This window comes from Sphaerodactylus townsendi, linkage group LG01 (genome assembly GCF_021028975.2).
Source record: "Sphaerodactylus townsendi isolate TG3544 linkage group LG01, MPM_Stown_v2.3, whole genome shotgun sequence".
Taxonomy (NCBI): Eukaryota; Metazoa; Chordata; class Lepidosauria; order Squamata; family Sphaerodactylidae; genus Sphaerodactylus; species Sphaerodactylus townsendi.
In genome coordinates, this window is record NC_059425.1 from 105,890,238 (window position 1) to 105,906,520 (window position 16,283).

A 16,283-nucleotide genomic window follows, 5' to 3' on the forward strand; every position below is an offset into this window, starting at 1 on the left:
AGGGCAGGGATTGGGGAGGGGAGAAGCCTCAGCCAAATACACTGTCATAGAGTCTGCCCTCCAAAGCACTCATTTTTTCCAGGGAGACAGATCTCTGTCATCTGGAGTTCAGTTATAATTATGGGGAATCCACAGGTCCCCCCCCCCCCCAGAGGCTGGTAGGCCTGGCACCAACTACTGGGTGACTTGATATTAGCTGACTTGCCTGATTCAATTAGGTGTGGCTGCTTGCTACTGTTCAACAGCAGCCACCTTTTGAAAGCCAGTGTGGTGTTACAGTTAGTATTTCAGTGTAGAGTCTGGGAGTCCCAAGTTTGGATCCCCATTTTGCAATGGGAGGTCACTTGGGATTTTGGACCAGACATATATTTTTCAGCCTAGCCTACCTCACAGGGTTATTATGAGGAGAAAATGAAGGAGTGAAGAGCAACATAAGCTGTATTGGTCCCCACTGGAGAACGGTGTGGTATAAATCAAGTAAATACAGAATAAATATAGCTGAATATGGGAGCAAATAAAAAGCTGGTGAATGGCTGAGAAGATGAGGATGAGGCAGGGAAAGGAGACAGAATATGGGGATTAACAGGAGGAGGGAAACAGGAAATATTATAAGGAGGAGGATATAGGAGAAAGTGACATTCCAGCCCATAAGAATTTGATGGCTCCCTACCATGCAAGGAACCTGGCCTAGTGGCCAGCACTACACTACCAGGCCAGTTTTGCTAGGTAGAGGCTACTGGTGGGGAGGGGCAGAAGACAAAGGGGCAGTTAAATGTAGGCTGGCTGTAGGGTGGGAAGGGGAAAACAAAGCACGAAAAGGGGAGAGGACTTGCAACAAAAAATGAGAAAAGAAATACTTGGTGAGGGGAAATGAGATGTCTTTCACAAGTCTTTACGGGTTTCCACATGTTTGAATCCCCATCTTGCTGTGGCAGTTAACTGAATGATGTTGGGTCAGTCACATACCATCAGCCTCACAGGATTGTTGTGTGGATAAAAAGGACAGGACACTATTGTAAGCTACTCTGATCCCCATTGGGGAGAATGGTGCAATATAAATGAAGCAAATAAGAAATATAGCCTAACATGGAAGGCTGATAAAAGGTAGGCTGGTGAATGGCTGAGAAGGAAAGAATGAAGCAGAGAAAGAGGAGAGGATATGAGTGCTGCCAGGCAGAGGGAAAGAAGAAATGGTACAAAGAAGGGGATACTGGAAGAAGTGAGATGCCCCCCAACAACTCTTTATTTGTTACATTTTTACCCCACCAAATCTCCTACAGGACTCAGGGCAGCTTTAAAAGTTCCCTACTATCCAAGTGGGCCTAGCCCAATAGTCAGCACTGGGCCATAGTTTTCCTACGTAGAGTCTGCGGAGGGATGGGGGAGCGGAGAGAAAAAAGCTAAAAACAAAAGGGCAGATAAATGTACGTTGGCTGTTTGGTGGGAAGCAGAGGAGGAGGAAGGAGAAGAGGAGAGGCTTTGGGGGCTTTCCAAGAAGAAGAAGAAATGAGGGTGGAGGAGGAAATGAGAGGTCTCCCATTAGTCCTTGTCATTTTCCCCTTGTTTATGTAATTTATTGCATTTTTATACCATCAAGGAGCTCAGGGGAGCATACATCTGTTTCTCCTTCTCCTGAAGTAGATTATGCTGAGCCCAAGGTCACTCAGCAAGCTTTATGGCAGAATGGGGATCTAAACCTGTAGCCTTAGTCCAACCTATACATTAAGCAGAGCTGAGTTTTGTGCCACTCACCTAACAGCTGAGTACAGTGTCATTTTGCCTGACCTTTCACTTCCCATGCCGTGCCGCACATTATTAAGAAAGAATACCCCTTCCAATCCTGAGCATTAACTTAATGGAGGGCATAGGGGCCTGCTGGATGAACTGGAAAGCAGTGAAGAAGTTTCCTCAAACTGTTTCTGTTCCGAGAGGTTTGAATTAAATCTATTGATTGGCTTGTTATATCTACTGTGTGTTTGCATATGTAAGTATGTATGTGTATGTGTGTGATTTTTCCCCCAACAAGCCATTGCTGACTTATAGTGACTCCATAGTGTTTTCAAGAGACAAACAGAAGTGGTTTGTCATTGCCTGCCTCTGCATAGTGCCTCTGGTATTTCTTGGTGGTCTCCCATCCAAATACTGACTAGGATCGACGTTCCTTAGCATCCTAGACTTTCCAGGTCGGGACATATCTAATGTAAAAGGGAGTGTATAAAATATATTTTAATAATATCTTGTCCCATGTACCTTCAGTTAATCAATGTTACTTCAGCTTACTTGCCTTTGAAAGGAGTTTGCCTCCCTGGAATGGTATTAGGCTTTAAATAATGTCATATGAGCACAGCTAAAAAGAAGAGATTAGCAGTAAATTTTCAAAGGTAGAAATTACATTAAAATCAACTGACAGATGACTATTGATTTTACTTTTTAACTCTCATTGGAGACTGGACAGGTAATATTGATACTTTTTGGACTCATTTAAAACAGGGGTCTGGAGACCAAACCTTATCAGGAAAGGTTAAGGGACTTGGGAAAGTTCAAAATGGAGAAGAGGAAATTAAGTATTTGAAGGGCTGTCACTGAGAGAAGGGTGGAGAACTGTTCCTGTTGGCAGCAGAGGATACGACTTGCAATAACGGGTTTAGATTATGGACAGAAAGGTTCCAACTTGATTTTTGGGGAAAAAATTTACAGTAAGAGTTGTGCGGAGGTCGAATCAGCCACTTAGGGAGGTGGTGAGTTCCCCCTCATGGGCAGTTTTTAAGCAGCGGCTGGACAAACACTTGTCTGGGATGCTGTAGGCTGATCCTGCATTGAGCAGAGAGTTGGACTAGATGGCCTGAATGATCCCTTCCAATTCTATGATTTCTATGCCACCTTTCCACCCAAATAGGACCAGCAAGGTGGGTGGGTTGTGAATCTATCTTAATGTTCACTGGGAAATGTTCTGAAATAGTTGTAAGTGGTAAAATAGGCACTCTCTTAAAGTTTTACAATAGGCACAGTTTAAACTCATAAAGAACAATTCACACCTCACTGAAAACAGCCAAAACTTTTAGGAAACAGTCAGTACAACTTTTATTCTCTGTAGGTGCCTCTCATCTCACTAGGTATCTTTCTTCCCCAAATGCTTCAACTGTGTGCAAATAACTTTCTCAAGGCAAGTATATAATGATTAATCCAGAAAGATGCCCCTCCACACCCTTTGTGGGCTTACCGGTTATTACTGTCAGCAATCTGGCCTCTGCAAAGCAACTGTCAAAACAAGTTGTAATACTGGCTCTCTGTACTATGAAATATTAAGATGCTTCTTTGAACAGGCAGATAAATGACACCCAGCATACAAGTCTCTGCAAGCATACTGCATTGCAGGCTACAATCCTACTCCATGTATATTCCACTATCCATGTGAAAAGCCGCACTAGTACGGAACAGGTAAGATAGAAAGTCAATTTTATACTTTCCAAGCTACTTAAATAGTTCAAAACTTATTTCAACAGGATTTTGGGAGGGTTTTTTTTGCTCAAAGAAATGTACTATGGGTTGAATTACATTAACAACCATGGAAAAAATATCCCTGTAGCAGCCACTTCTTGCAAATGTGTGTTTAAGGTGGCTATGGAATGGCCAAAGGCGGACACATTTGACCTTTTCCTCATCTGCTTCTTTCCCCAATTGTTTCTCCTACTCCAAAAGGTTTGGAATATATCTTTGCAAGATAAACTCATCTGGAATCCACTGGGAAGAAAAATGGAAGGAAGAATGAATCCATGGAGGAAAATGGAGAACAAAGGCTCAGGCACCCCATATCCCACCCTCCACACATACACTGTTTCCCTATCTCACCCAACTTAGTTTTTCATGAATTAAACAGTCATGAAGATGTTTGCATGAGTTTGCAAATACAATTCAACAGCCTGGGAGACAAAATGCAAGTTAATTGTTAGAAACCAACAAGATCCATAATTAGCCTGTACCTTGAAGGTGACAGGGAACATCATATTCAATTTCATCATGTCGAGAAGGGCTAAGAAACAGGGTTCCATCCACCAATGGAAACTGTTCAAATACTGGCAGTGCCCTGTGACATAATGCACAGTTGACAACATTTCGATGACTGGCACTGAGGGCTGCAAGGATGAATTTCCGCAGATCTTCTCCTTGACCCACTTGGGCATCATCTTCCATCCGAACATGGAAAGTGTTCAATTTATGTCGTGGTATATGAGCAAGGAGTTCAGACAGATCAAGCCTCCTCAAAAATTGTACAGGGGCATCAAAATGTCCTGACCGATGTGCTTGTAGCCCAGATGTCCCATAATCAAAGTGAGCATTTCTAAACATGCCACTATTGGCTATATTCTTCCTATGGGGTTCTAGGTGAATGGCATTCTTCAAAAATTCTCCTAAATATCGTGAAGAACGGGGCCCACTGAAATGTGTGGGGGCAAGAACGGAGTAACCAGCTGGAGGGGATTGACCAGGAGAACCACAGGGGGAACGTACTGCATAGCTACCACTAGAAGTGCTTTTCTCTTGGGAGTTCTGTCTATCCATTGAATGCCGTCGCTGGATATCATGATTTAAACCTTTTTGTGGCTTGTTTGCAGGTCTGCACTTTTTAACATCTTCTGTGGACTCTGATGCAGATCTCCCTGTACTCTTTTCAGACACAGACTTTTTCTTCTTCTCATCTTGCATTCGTTTTACTTGATACCAATCAGTGTCTTTCTTTAAATGGCCTTGTCCACACCGGCAGGAGCAGAAACGAAAGGCCAGATCATAACCCTTCTTGGTCCACATGTTTTGTCTGCACTGTTTCTCGTTCCAACTTCTTGCTCTCCCAATGCAGTTAAACTGGGCCAAAATGCTGCTCTCCCACTCATAAAAACACTGCAGATGCATCCAAGTGCTGTAGGGACAATGTTCATTGTTGCATACCACTTTCTGATAGTCATCTTTTTCTAGGTCAACAGGCCGTCCAAAGCTACATATCAACGGTGTAGCACATGGTGCTTCTGTGGGACACAGAACAGATAAGTCAATCAGCTGTATTATGGGCAACCCAACATTTGCAATTTTTATTTTTTTTACTACTGTATAGGAGAAGAATCCTGAAGAATCAGTCATGAATACAAACCAGAGGGTGTTATCTGCATATGGCTTCCATGTGCACATGGACTTAGCATTCTATAACCCCCAAAAAGTGACACAAGTGCAACAGGGAATCTACTCAAAGGAAATAAGCCACTGTCTTCGCAGGATTTTGTATTGTATTAGACCCGAGAAGTCATACAGATTTGTCACTAAAAAAAATGTTGTTTAAGACACCAATTCTGTGTTTAACATTATTCATTAAATATTGCTTTCATGTTATGGGTATCTCAAATACGGTAATGGATTTAACATAAATCGCTGTCAGAAATCTGAACTAGTCTGTAACCTTAAGAAAAGATCACATCTCATTACTACAAACAGATCCTCGCCCCTACATGTTTCTCCATTATGAAAAAGAAAAAAAATCTATTTCCTACAAATGACACAAAGAATTTACTAACTTGTCCATTTGATTAAGTCTACCTTAATAAAACGTTTATTCTTGCCTTCCGATACAGCAAAGCTACTCCTTTCAAACTTCCTGATGATAATAATAATAAATATTATATTCCAATGTCAGAATTTCCCATGGCCTTTAATACACCTCTGAGCAGTCAACTTCTGCGGCTCAGAAACACACAGCTAGTTAACAAATATTTCCAATATTAAAGATTTAGCAAATTAGCTTTCAGAAATTACAGATCTTGATGTGAAAAAAAACCCTACAGGAACAGGAAATAATTTGGATTTCTATTCAAAACAGGATGTAGTTCAAACAAAAGCATTTCTCTTCACCCCAGCTGACAAAAATGGAAGCCCACCAGCACCTAAGAAAGCTCATAAAGAATATGTTATACTGTTCCCCATATGAGGACCTGTAAAGCAGCACTGTACACTAGGGGTGTACATTCAGTAAAGCCAAAATGAAAAAAAAAAAGGCTTTTTAAACTGTAGCTGGTAATCACGTTCCCAGCATTTTTCAGGATCAGTTTGAGAATACTGGCTGCAGCAGTAGAAAGGGAAGAAACCGTTTTTAAAGAGGAAAAATGCTTTGGCACATTTGCACCCAACTCTGCAGGGCTTTAACATTTACCCCCACAACCAACTTCTGCATCATTAAAGCCAATGGGGAATCGTTTTGTGGTTCTAGGGGTAGAGACACCAAATTTTCAGCATAGCTTCTGGTGCTCCTTCTTAGAAGAAGCCCCCAAGTTTGGTATAGACTGGGTCAAGGAGTCCAATTTTATGGAGACTCATTTTTTCCTCTATTGAAAATTATGGAGGGTTGACAGAGAACCCTCTTAGGAAGTTCCAATCAGATGTTCTACCTCTGACCTATAGCTTCTTGACAATCCAGGGACCCACATTTGAAACTTCCCATGAGGCCACAGTCCTTCTCTCATCCCAGTAGTCTACTAGATGTGAAATTGGTGCTTCATAAACCAAGAATATATTCTCCTTGATCTACAACATATATTGGCACTGTATTTGAACTGCTGTATTTGCACAACAGTTGGACTAGCAACTGACCACCCTAAAACCTTAGCACTGAAAGGGGGGGAAATTTCCAGCCTGCTCAAACATTTCAAAAATCAGTGCTAAAGACTGGTTTAAACGTGATGCCAGATAGGTTGGCATTTAGTTGGCTTTATAAATAAATCAAGTATTCCAATGCTACATACATACAGAAGGCATGTTTTAAATTAAAACCATACAATGCAACTCAAGTTAGCAATTTTAACCCAACCACCATCACCTGCGACTAGAGCTGTGTATTCAGATAAAGTCAAGACGAAAAAAACCCCCAAAAAGCCATTTCAGTTTTTCTAATGGGGCTGGGAGCAAAAAGCAGGGACTATCTGGGTACACCATAATAACCAAAGCTTTAAAAAGTGGAAAAGCAGGGCAGCCAGGAGAGTTGTGTGGAAGGATCAGCTGAGCCAATTCCTGCATTCAGTTCTACGGCTGGGAATTTTCTGGATCCAGCTTTAAAAGACCTGATTTTTTTTTTAAAGCCAGCATAAGGTTCCGGCTTCTTTCAGCTTTTTCAAAAATTTCTGGGTCTTTTAAAGTCGAACCTGAAAATACTGAAAAAGTGGTGCACACCCCTACCTATGACTACCCTTCCACATGCTTAGTGATACATCTCACTCAAAGAAGAGGAAACTTTCCAACTGGGACCGTACTCACTTTAGACCAAGTGCCACAGCCAACCTTATAGAAATATATGGTGAATCCATTTGCCTCTTCCATTTTGCAATGAAAACCGTGTTTTGTTTCTCTATATCCAGGACATTCATGCATAGCATCAACCCTAAAATAGTCCCACCAAGTCAAATAGTGTCAGGGTGTAGGTCAGGTCTGATAACACACATATGGAAAGCAGCATTTCTTTATCCTGCAGCTGGCTCCTGCTCTGTTCACCAACAATGCCCAAGTAACATTTTACTTCCAAAGAAATCACAGGTCCCAACTCGTGTCTTCAGAGGAGATCAAGTAGCGCAATGCATTATTTCTTGCTGGTGCTCCTCACAGCATTACACAAACTCCTTGGCCAAGCTTCCAAGCATCGTGGCCTTCCATTCGCTCTTCACCGCCGCTTTAAGAGTTCTGCAAGCATGCGAACGGGCTGGCAGAGGTTTGACAGACGGCAGGCGGCTCCAAGCACGGAGTCACCTCTTCTCTTCTTTGCGTTTCACTCACGACAATGTCCTCGACAGCCTGGCTGGCCGTTTCGTTATGCCGGTTCTCGCTTCATCGCTGCCCCTCCCACCTCTGGAGGTCGGAGGACAGTGTGGGCGCGGGCTGCGACGCCCAGCAGACGGTAATTACGAGGACATCGTGGGAGGGGCGAAGATTAGCCGTTCTCGGGCGGCGCGGTTCGCGACCGCATCGCTGGAAGACGCCTCCTCCCAACAACAACTTAGGGTGGCCTGAGTACGCCTCTGGGGAGGGAAGCGAAGCCAGGTCGCCGCTGCTGCAGCTGCAGCAGCGGGCGCTTGTGGCGTAACGGGAAGGTCTGGGGGCATGGCTTAGCTTTTAGTTTCCCCAGGCCGCCGTTAGCCGGGCCAGGGCGGAAACGGTCTCTGCTACAATGTCAGTAAACTTACAACTCAGGTCCATTTAAGCTTTTTCACTCTCTCTGCACCCAGAGTAACACAACATTATTCACTTCCCAAAAATGATGTCATGGATATGTATCAGCAAGGGAAAAAACCAGTTCTGTGCAGCATTTCTCACTCCAAGAACATAAATAGAGAACATTTTAAAAAACCCAAATACAGCTAAATAAATAATAGAGAAACAAGATCAGAAAATAATAGAGAAACAATTATTATTTGAGCTAACCATGGTTTAAAAACCAAGTGCTAGAACCTACAGCAGAATGCTCAGACAGTTGTGGACCTTTCCTACATCCCCTCCCCCCTACAACAGTCCTTTCCAAACCTGGGAAGCTTTATTCCTGGGGTCACATGTGTCCTATATATTCAAGTAACATTAAGAGACAAAATCACTGTGCCATTTCTGTCAATGCAACTTTGCTGAGGGAAGAGGAAGACTGGAAAGATTTGATCCTGCTTCCTCTCCCCAGTGAAATCCCCCGACTTCTATATCCCACAAACCCATGAATGAACTTTTCCAGTCAGAAACATAGGCAAGATCTGTGACCCTTGTATCAACACGGATGAGGTTTTCCCCAATTATTTTTGCATCATTCATTAGCTGCCCTTTGACATGCTATGGCAAAATGTCAAATAATTGGCTAAAGTCTATTCCTGTCTCCATGGCATAAATCAGTCTCAGTAAGGGAAGAAATGGCCATAAGTATGCTTTATAGCTGCAAGCAAACCACAGTTGGTATCAGTGATGACCTGAAAATTCCCTTCATATCACTCTCTCTAGTCTTGTCAGTTTCAGACATCTTGCCAAACCATTGTTATGGTTCCTTTAGTCATGACTTAGTGTGAATTACTAGAACTGAGATCTCAAACCATACTAGTAAAAATAGAAATAGCAAAAATCTTTGTTAGTGAACAAGCTAAAGTTTCTCCCTAACAAATGGTCTCTTCAGGGTCACAGTTCAAATGAAGGCAATAGCTTTGACAGACCTCTTGAAACATTATTGCCAAATTCTGTATTGAAACAGAGGATTTTCAAGTGCAAAATTCTGACACATAGCCAGTGTGATTAAGTTAAATTTTTTAAACATAAATGTGATGTAAAATAATAGCTGCATGTACCTTTCAAAGACATAAGTTGAAAGTTGTGAGGACAAAGCTTCAATCCAAAGTTTTTTGAAATAAAATGTCATAGTTTGTCATGGCATTCCAAGCAATGTTATGTAGTGGCAATTTTTAGTCACTTGAGTCGCTCACTGTATCATCTCAATCTTTTTAAAAAGTTCATAAAACCAGAACAGGTTGGGTCCAAATTGTACACTCATCTCATTTTGGAAAGCACGCAAGACAGCAATTTCAGGGGCTAAATTTGCCTGTCATGAAACTAGCATCAAATTGTAGGCAAGGGAGGCAAAAGAGATCTTGGACAGAAGCTGTAAAGCAAGAAACTTCAGTATATTTGTGTTGATTAATATGTGCATATTTTCTATAAGACATGAAATAAAAATAATAATATTCAAAATTTCAGAACTGTATGCATCCTGTAAAAAGTTAGTCTTGCAGAGGTGGAACAAAAAACAAAACTGAGTGTGCAACCACACATCACTGGACATGGCACTATAGCAATCAAACACAACTGGACTGTCTTATTACCATAAGAAAATCCAGTTGCAAGTGACTGTTCACAGCACACCAGTAGCACCATATCCAACAAGTCCTAGTCTGAAACTTGTAATGTTTTGGAATGCTCATTTATATTAACCTTAAATGGCAGTTTATGTGCCATAATAAGTCTCCACAAGAATAAAGTGCTCCAAAGCAACTTATCAGTATAGCTCTCAGGTAGGCCTATACCACTTCAGAATCAAAAGTTCCCTTCATCTAAAATGAAGCTTTCCACATGCACCAAACTTTACAAAGCAGGGGGAGCTTTCAAATAAGTGACTACCGGTAGTTAAATGTACTTAAGGATAGAGGCCCTTGAGAACCCTATGCCATGTACCTACCTGTATGTTTAAACCACCTTTTAGAAAATAACAGAGCTTGAGAGAAGAGAGCTGTCCCCTCGCCAACTCCACTGGTTTAAAATAAACCTGGACGATAGGCATTATGAGAAAGCAGACATGTCATTTTGGAATAATTCAACTCAAGTTTGCTGAAAAACAGTCAATATTCTCCATGTACCAGTTACTGTTTCTAAGCCACGTGTACTTTTTGTAATTATCTTCATATCAATTCTATAATATGAATTTATATTTTTTAAAGTTTATGAAAAGAGTTGTTTCAGAACAATTCAGCATCAACTAAATTAAGCATTTACTTATTCCATTATACCTTTTTACACATTTGTTTGTTTGTTTTGGTGGTAGCACATTAATGGTTTAAACCTATTCTAAAAAAGGAAAGACCCAACTCTTACATTAGCCTTAATAGTTTTAGCTACAGTAGTCACAAAAAACCCTTAAATACCACAGTAGTGACATGACACAAAAATTGTCTTCCCAAATCTCAAGTAGTTTTGTTTATAACATAGATAAGACAATGGCCCATAAAACAGGAACTAAAAATCTTATCCCAGACCTGGTCCACTAATTAACTGTGCCTACTGTGGTGCTATATGACAATTAAACATATTTGTGCAACAAATGTGGCCAAGTATCAATTATTTTATTACTGGCAAGGCCAAGAAAACACACATAGGGATCATTCACAAATGCATAAACATTACTTGATCACTCCAAATTGTACATGTAAATGAGGCATCCAAGATCTCACAACACAGAAATAACTTGTTAACACCTCTATGCGTTTTAAAAAGGAGTCACTTCATACATTCAGGCGAATAACCAAATGTTCACTAATGCAACAAGATGTGAAATGCTCCATATCCTCGCTAACTTTAACAGACCAGAATATATATAATTGGGTACAATATACATGTTCTTCTGAGGACCAGGAGGAAAAGCATTTTAGAAAGCGTAAGATTACATGGAAACAAATCATGTGTACATCACAGGTTAACAGCTTTGAAAGTATATCCTCAGCTGAAAGGCTTGCAACCAATTTGCACATTGATTTCCTCATAATTATACACAACGTGGACACTTTCATAAACAATGACTGCCAAACTTCACTCTGTAATTCTTAATCAAAGTCAGTCCCACAAAATCTTGATTTAAAATCCAGGAGCACAAAAAAACATGGTGTCTTTATCTTTTCATTATATCAGTGTCTATAAAATCACAAACAATGTTTTAAACACAGGGAGCTTAACACACCATTTGTCCAGGTGATTCCGATAGTAAATACAAACATGTTCTAGTTCATAATGGCAATTGTCAAAGGGCAAATGTCATAATGGCAAATGTCAACGGGCAAATAGATCTGAGCCTCTTTTCATTTGCATCCATTCCTTTCAGACTTTTTGACAGAATACTTTTAAGCATCTCTCTACTAATAACATAATTCAATTCTAAGGACATTTCCATAGAAATAAGTCCCACTGGGTAATGTATCACTTATTTCTGAGTATACCTGCTTAAAACTGCTACCCCAAGGTCCAGAACGCCCATACATGCAAACTGGAATTCTTAAAACTGCCACAAAAGTCTGCAACAGTCACACACACACAACCCGCCCCCATGTTTGACGACTCCCATGCAACCTGAAGGCCACTTGGGAGTTCAAGCCAATGTTTCTAGAAACAATCACAGTTCTAGCATCACAACAGTTGGCATTCTGTCACAACAAATATTATCGAAAAGAAACTAGCTTCTTTTTAAAATACAATGGTTTGGCTCAAGCACTTGAGACTGGAGGGCCAAAGTGGGGAAAGGGTCATAGCATCCATCTGATTCTTTTCATAAAGACTTACTACTGAGTGTATATAAATTGTGAAGACAACCTAACCCTCTGCTGCCCCTATAATTTTCAAACCTTCTCCATGCTCTTTTGAGCCATTCTGTTTGATAATGTACTCAGATGCAAAAACAGCAATTCATCTACACTTTCAGTATCAGGCCACAATCAAATGCGCTGAACATCAGCATCCATGTCCTAAATTTAGTACAAACTATCCGATTGCTGCTTTTCGTCACTCAGGGCATTGTGCCGAAAGCTACTCCTAGACGAAAGCAGAATTTGAATTGTGATTTGCTGAAGAAACATATTCCTAAATTAGAGCATTTTTTGCATAAGCCTACAGCACCCGGTAAGAAACAGAGCATTTATTTTGCCCTCTTCTTTTGAACATTTGCAATTTACTCCAATATTAGAAGTATGGATCTCAAACAAGGACCCAGAATAAAAAATCCCATTCTCTACAAGAAAATTATTACAGTAATTATTCTAAGTTTTTATTCATGGGTCTCACAAAATAATTCTATTTATCACATCCACTCTTTCACACAAGTTTGAAAGGATCCAAAGCATTCCCTGCCTTTCTGTAAGGTAAATTTTCAACCCAGTGTAACCTTTGTAAAAGCTAGACTCAAAAGATTCATTACTTTCAAAAACAGCACCAAGAAGCTACTGAGTCTCAGGGATGATGGGAAAAGGCACACATATGGTTGTTGCTGATGCCACTAAACATAACATTTTCTCCTTTCCTCCATGCACACGTATTGGAGGGGTGGGAGTTAAAAGGTGATGAAACAAAGAGAAAGAAATCCTCAGTGTGTTTTATTACAAGTGGAAGAGGCAAGAGTGAACACATGAACATAACAAACTGCTTCACAGTGAGGGACCAGACCAGTGAACTATCAAGCTCAATACTGTCTCTGCCACAGCACTTCTCCACTATTACTGGAGTAAGTTTTATATAAAATTATTTTTGCTGCAATAAGACAAAGAGAATTTTTTTTTAAAAAACTCTATGGAATGATTCAATGTGTTCTTTTTCTCATTTGCTTTATATATAGGCCACTCAGTGTGTTGGTCCATTCCGCACCAAAAGCTTTAAAATGTTAGCAAAACGTTTTGCAAACATTTTGAAAATAATCATTTCCATGAATTGTCGAAGGCTTTCACAGCTGGATTCAACTGGTTATGGTGGGTTTTCCAGGCTGTGTGGCCGTGGTCTGGTGGATCTTGTTCCTAACGTTTTGTCTGCATCTGTGGCTGGCATCTTCAGTCTGTTACACACTGTGTCCAGAGAGAAGGGAATGTTTGAGGTATATACTGTCCATGTCCCAGGCTCATTCCGCACATGCAGAATAATGCACTTTCAAACTGCTTTCAGTGCTCTTTGAAGCTGTGCGGAATAGCAAAATCTACTTGCAAATAGTTGTGAAAGTGGTTTGAAAACGCATTATTTTGCCTGTGCGGAAGGGGCCCCAGTATTGGTGAATGCAAATCCTGTGTTTGGGTGGAGTCCATTGTTCATGAACTTAGCATGCCCTTGGGGTATGTTACACAGTGTGTAACAGATTTCCCTCTGTGATATACCTCTGAAGATGCGAGCCACAGATGCAGGCGAAACGTTAGGAAATGTTAGGAACAAGATCCACCAGACCACGGCCACACAGCCTGGAAAACCCACCACAACCAATCATTTCCATGTTTTTGTTCCACATTGTGCCAAACAAAAACATTCTGACAACGTTTCAGCTTATGTAAAACGTTCTGGATCCTCCGCACAGAAAATGCTTCCCCCCCCCTTTTTTTAATACGCACGTGCAATTTTGAAACCACGAAGATTTTTCAAAGTGGTGCCAATTTTCCGGTTTTCTGATTGGATCTTACTGTTACCTGAATTACGACTGGATGTAAGTGTTGCTGTCTGTCTGCTTTGATTGTGTTGGTCAGCGCACATGTACAGCAGAGGTGAATTTTCAAGACCTTCAAGAACAGACCTGACTGGGCAACCCATCCCCTTTTCTCTGCCACAGTATACAAACAAATCACCACCCCTTATGCTTCATCAAAATAATATTTTTAAAAGAAATATAATAGTATAAGAATATAATACTAATAACCACAAGAATCTGCTCCATCCCCATATAAAGTGGCATGTCAAGGATTCAGTGGTTTGAACACTCATGTCTCCGTGGCATCAAATCCTCCATGGACAAAAATAAAAAAGAAACCCAGCACTTCCCTTCTCTGGTGGAACAGGCTCCCTAAGGAGACCAGGGCCCTGCAGGGTCTGTAAAATGGACCTGTTCCTCCAAGCATTTGGTCAGCCGGGTTGATTACAACCCTGGACGATCTAGGCCTCCGGTGGGCTCGGTGGGTGGGTGGGGGCTTTTTTATGCCATCTTATGTGTATAAGCTCCTTTTAGTATTTATTATTGTCAGTTTTAAAATGGTTTTTAATTGAATTGATTTTATGAAACTGTATACGTTTATGTTGTTCACCACCCTGAGCCTTTCGGGGGAGGGCGGTCTAGATTTTTTATATATATACACCTATTGAGTTACATTATTAAGAGGCTATGTTATTAAGATATACATATTACATAGCATACATACATACATAGCTAAGAGTTGGTTACGCCATTGCCACAATAGGTGTATGTATGTATGTATGTATGTATGTATGTATGTATGTATGTATGTATGTATGTGTGTGTGTATATATATGTATGTATGTATGTATGTATGTATGTATGTATGTATGTATGTATGTATGTGTGTGTGTATATATATGTATGTATGTATATGTATATGTATATGTATATGTATATGTATATGTATATGTATATGTATATGTATATGTATATATATGCGCAAGAAGGGAATGTTTGCAAAATGTTTCAGGGAAAAAGAAATGCTAGAATGTGTTTTCAAAATAAAACATTGTAAGGGAAATTTAAAAATACATTTTCAAAACGGAAGTTGTGTGGAATTCCAACAGGACATGTTTTACATTTCAGCCTTAAAACATTTCATTTGTGTTGTGAAGAATCGACCTATGTCTGAAGCATGATTTCAATACAGTACAGAAGGCCCAACAACACAGGCTCCCCAAAGCATTGCAGCCTAAACTCTTTGAGCTCTTTGCCTGGAGTCATCTGAAAAAACTGGGCCCCGGAGTGATGCAGGAAACACATGGCCTGGCCTTTCCTCCTCACCCACGGTTAAACTTGACACGCTCCTGCATTTGCAATCTAGCCCTCTTGCCGAGGTAAGCAACAGTGTCCCAGCGAAGAAGCCCGCAGAAGGCCCAGCTGACACTTGCAGCCCAACTCCAGGCAGGAGGGCCAGCGCGCCCCTCCCTGCCCTCGCTTCCCCGTATCCTGCGAGCTGCTGCGCCACCGAGGGCCCGGGCAGTTTTGCAAGCAGGAAGGAAGGGCGCGCGATGGAAGTTGGGCACGCTGCCTTGGCTGCTTCCCCCGTCCTGCTCGGCCAGGCCCTTCCCTTCCTTTCCCCTCCGCCTTACCGTTCCTGGCGTCGGCCGAAGCCGAGCCCGTCGCAGCCGCTGCTCCGCCCGCACTTCCAGCGCCTCCTGCAGCTGCTGTGGGCCCGCTCCCTCCCGCAGCGGCCACCGCGCCCAGGGCTCCTCCGGTGCCCGCTGCTGCCCCCGCCACCACCGCCGCCGCTGCTGCTCCTGCCAGGGTTCCATTTTCTTGCTCGTCCCCGCTGCTGTTGGCGCGCTTGTTCTTCTTGCCCTTGTTGCTCTTCTGGTTCGGCATCGCTGAGGGAGGAGGAGGAAGAGCGGGTCACAGCAGGAAGCTGGCGGCGGCTGTTGCTGCTTTCCCCGCTGCTGCTCCCACCAGCACCACGGCGGCTTAGTGCAGCCCCATTGTCAGGCGGTGGTAGAGCAGCGAGCAAGCTGGGCTCTGCCTCTCCCCCTCCCGCCCAGCCGCATGCACACCACCGCCAGGCCGCGGGAAGGAGCGCCAGCCCGGGGAAGGAAAGGCGTGTCTCGCTTGTTTTGATTCCGCTTCTCGCCCCGCTTTCGTGCCCCGCCCCGCCTATGCCCGCCTCCTCCTTCACAGGCCTCGATGACAGCGGAAAGCAAAGAGCAGCAAGGGAAAGGAGCGGAGGAGGAAGGCGCGGCCCAGAGGCCGGGCCACCTGCGCAGGGGTGGTGCTTAGTTGAGCCTTCCGAAACCTGGAGTGA

At 42.2% G+C, this 16,283-nt stretch overlaps 1 protein-coding gene across 2 annotated transcripts in view; it reads right to left on the reverse strand.

Moving 5' to 3' along the window:
* Positions 1 to 16,078, reverse strand: part of HECA (hdc homolog, cell cycle regulator) — a 34,433-nt gene extending 18,355 nt beyond the window's left edge. The window contains exons 1-2 of one of the 2 annotated variants that reach the window (XM_048489620.1): positions 15,601 to 16,078; positions 3,981 to 5,021 (exon numbers count right to left, since the gene is read on the reverse strand). In XM_048489620.1, coding sequence (XP_048345577.1) covers positions 3,981 to 5,021; positions 15,601 to 15,853 — 1,294 coding nt within the window. In that variant the 5' untranslated portion in view covers positions 15,854 to 16,078. The remainder of the gene's footprint in view (positions 1 to 3,980; positions 5,022 to 15,600) is intronic. The other variant, XM_048489613.1, reaches the window with a different exon arrangement.
* Between the last annotated feature and the right edge of the window lie 205 nt (positions 16,079 to 16,283).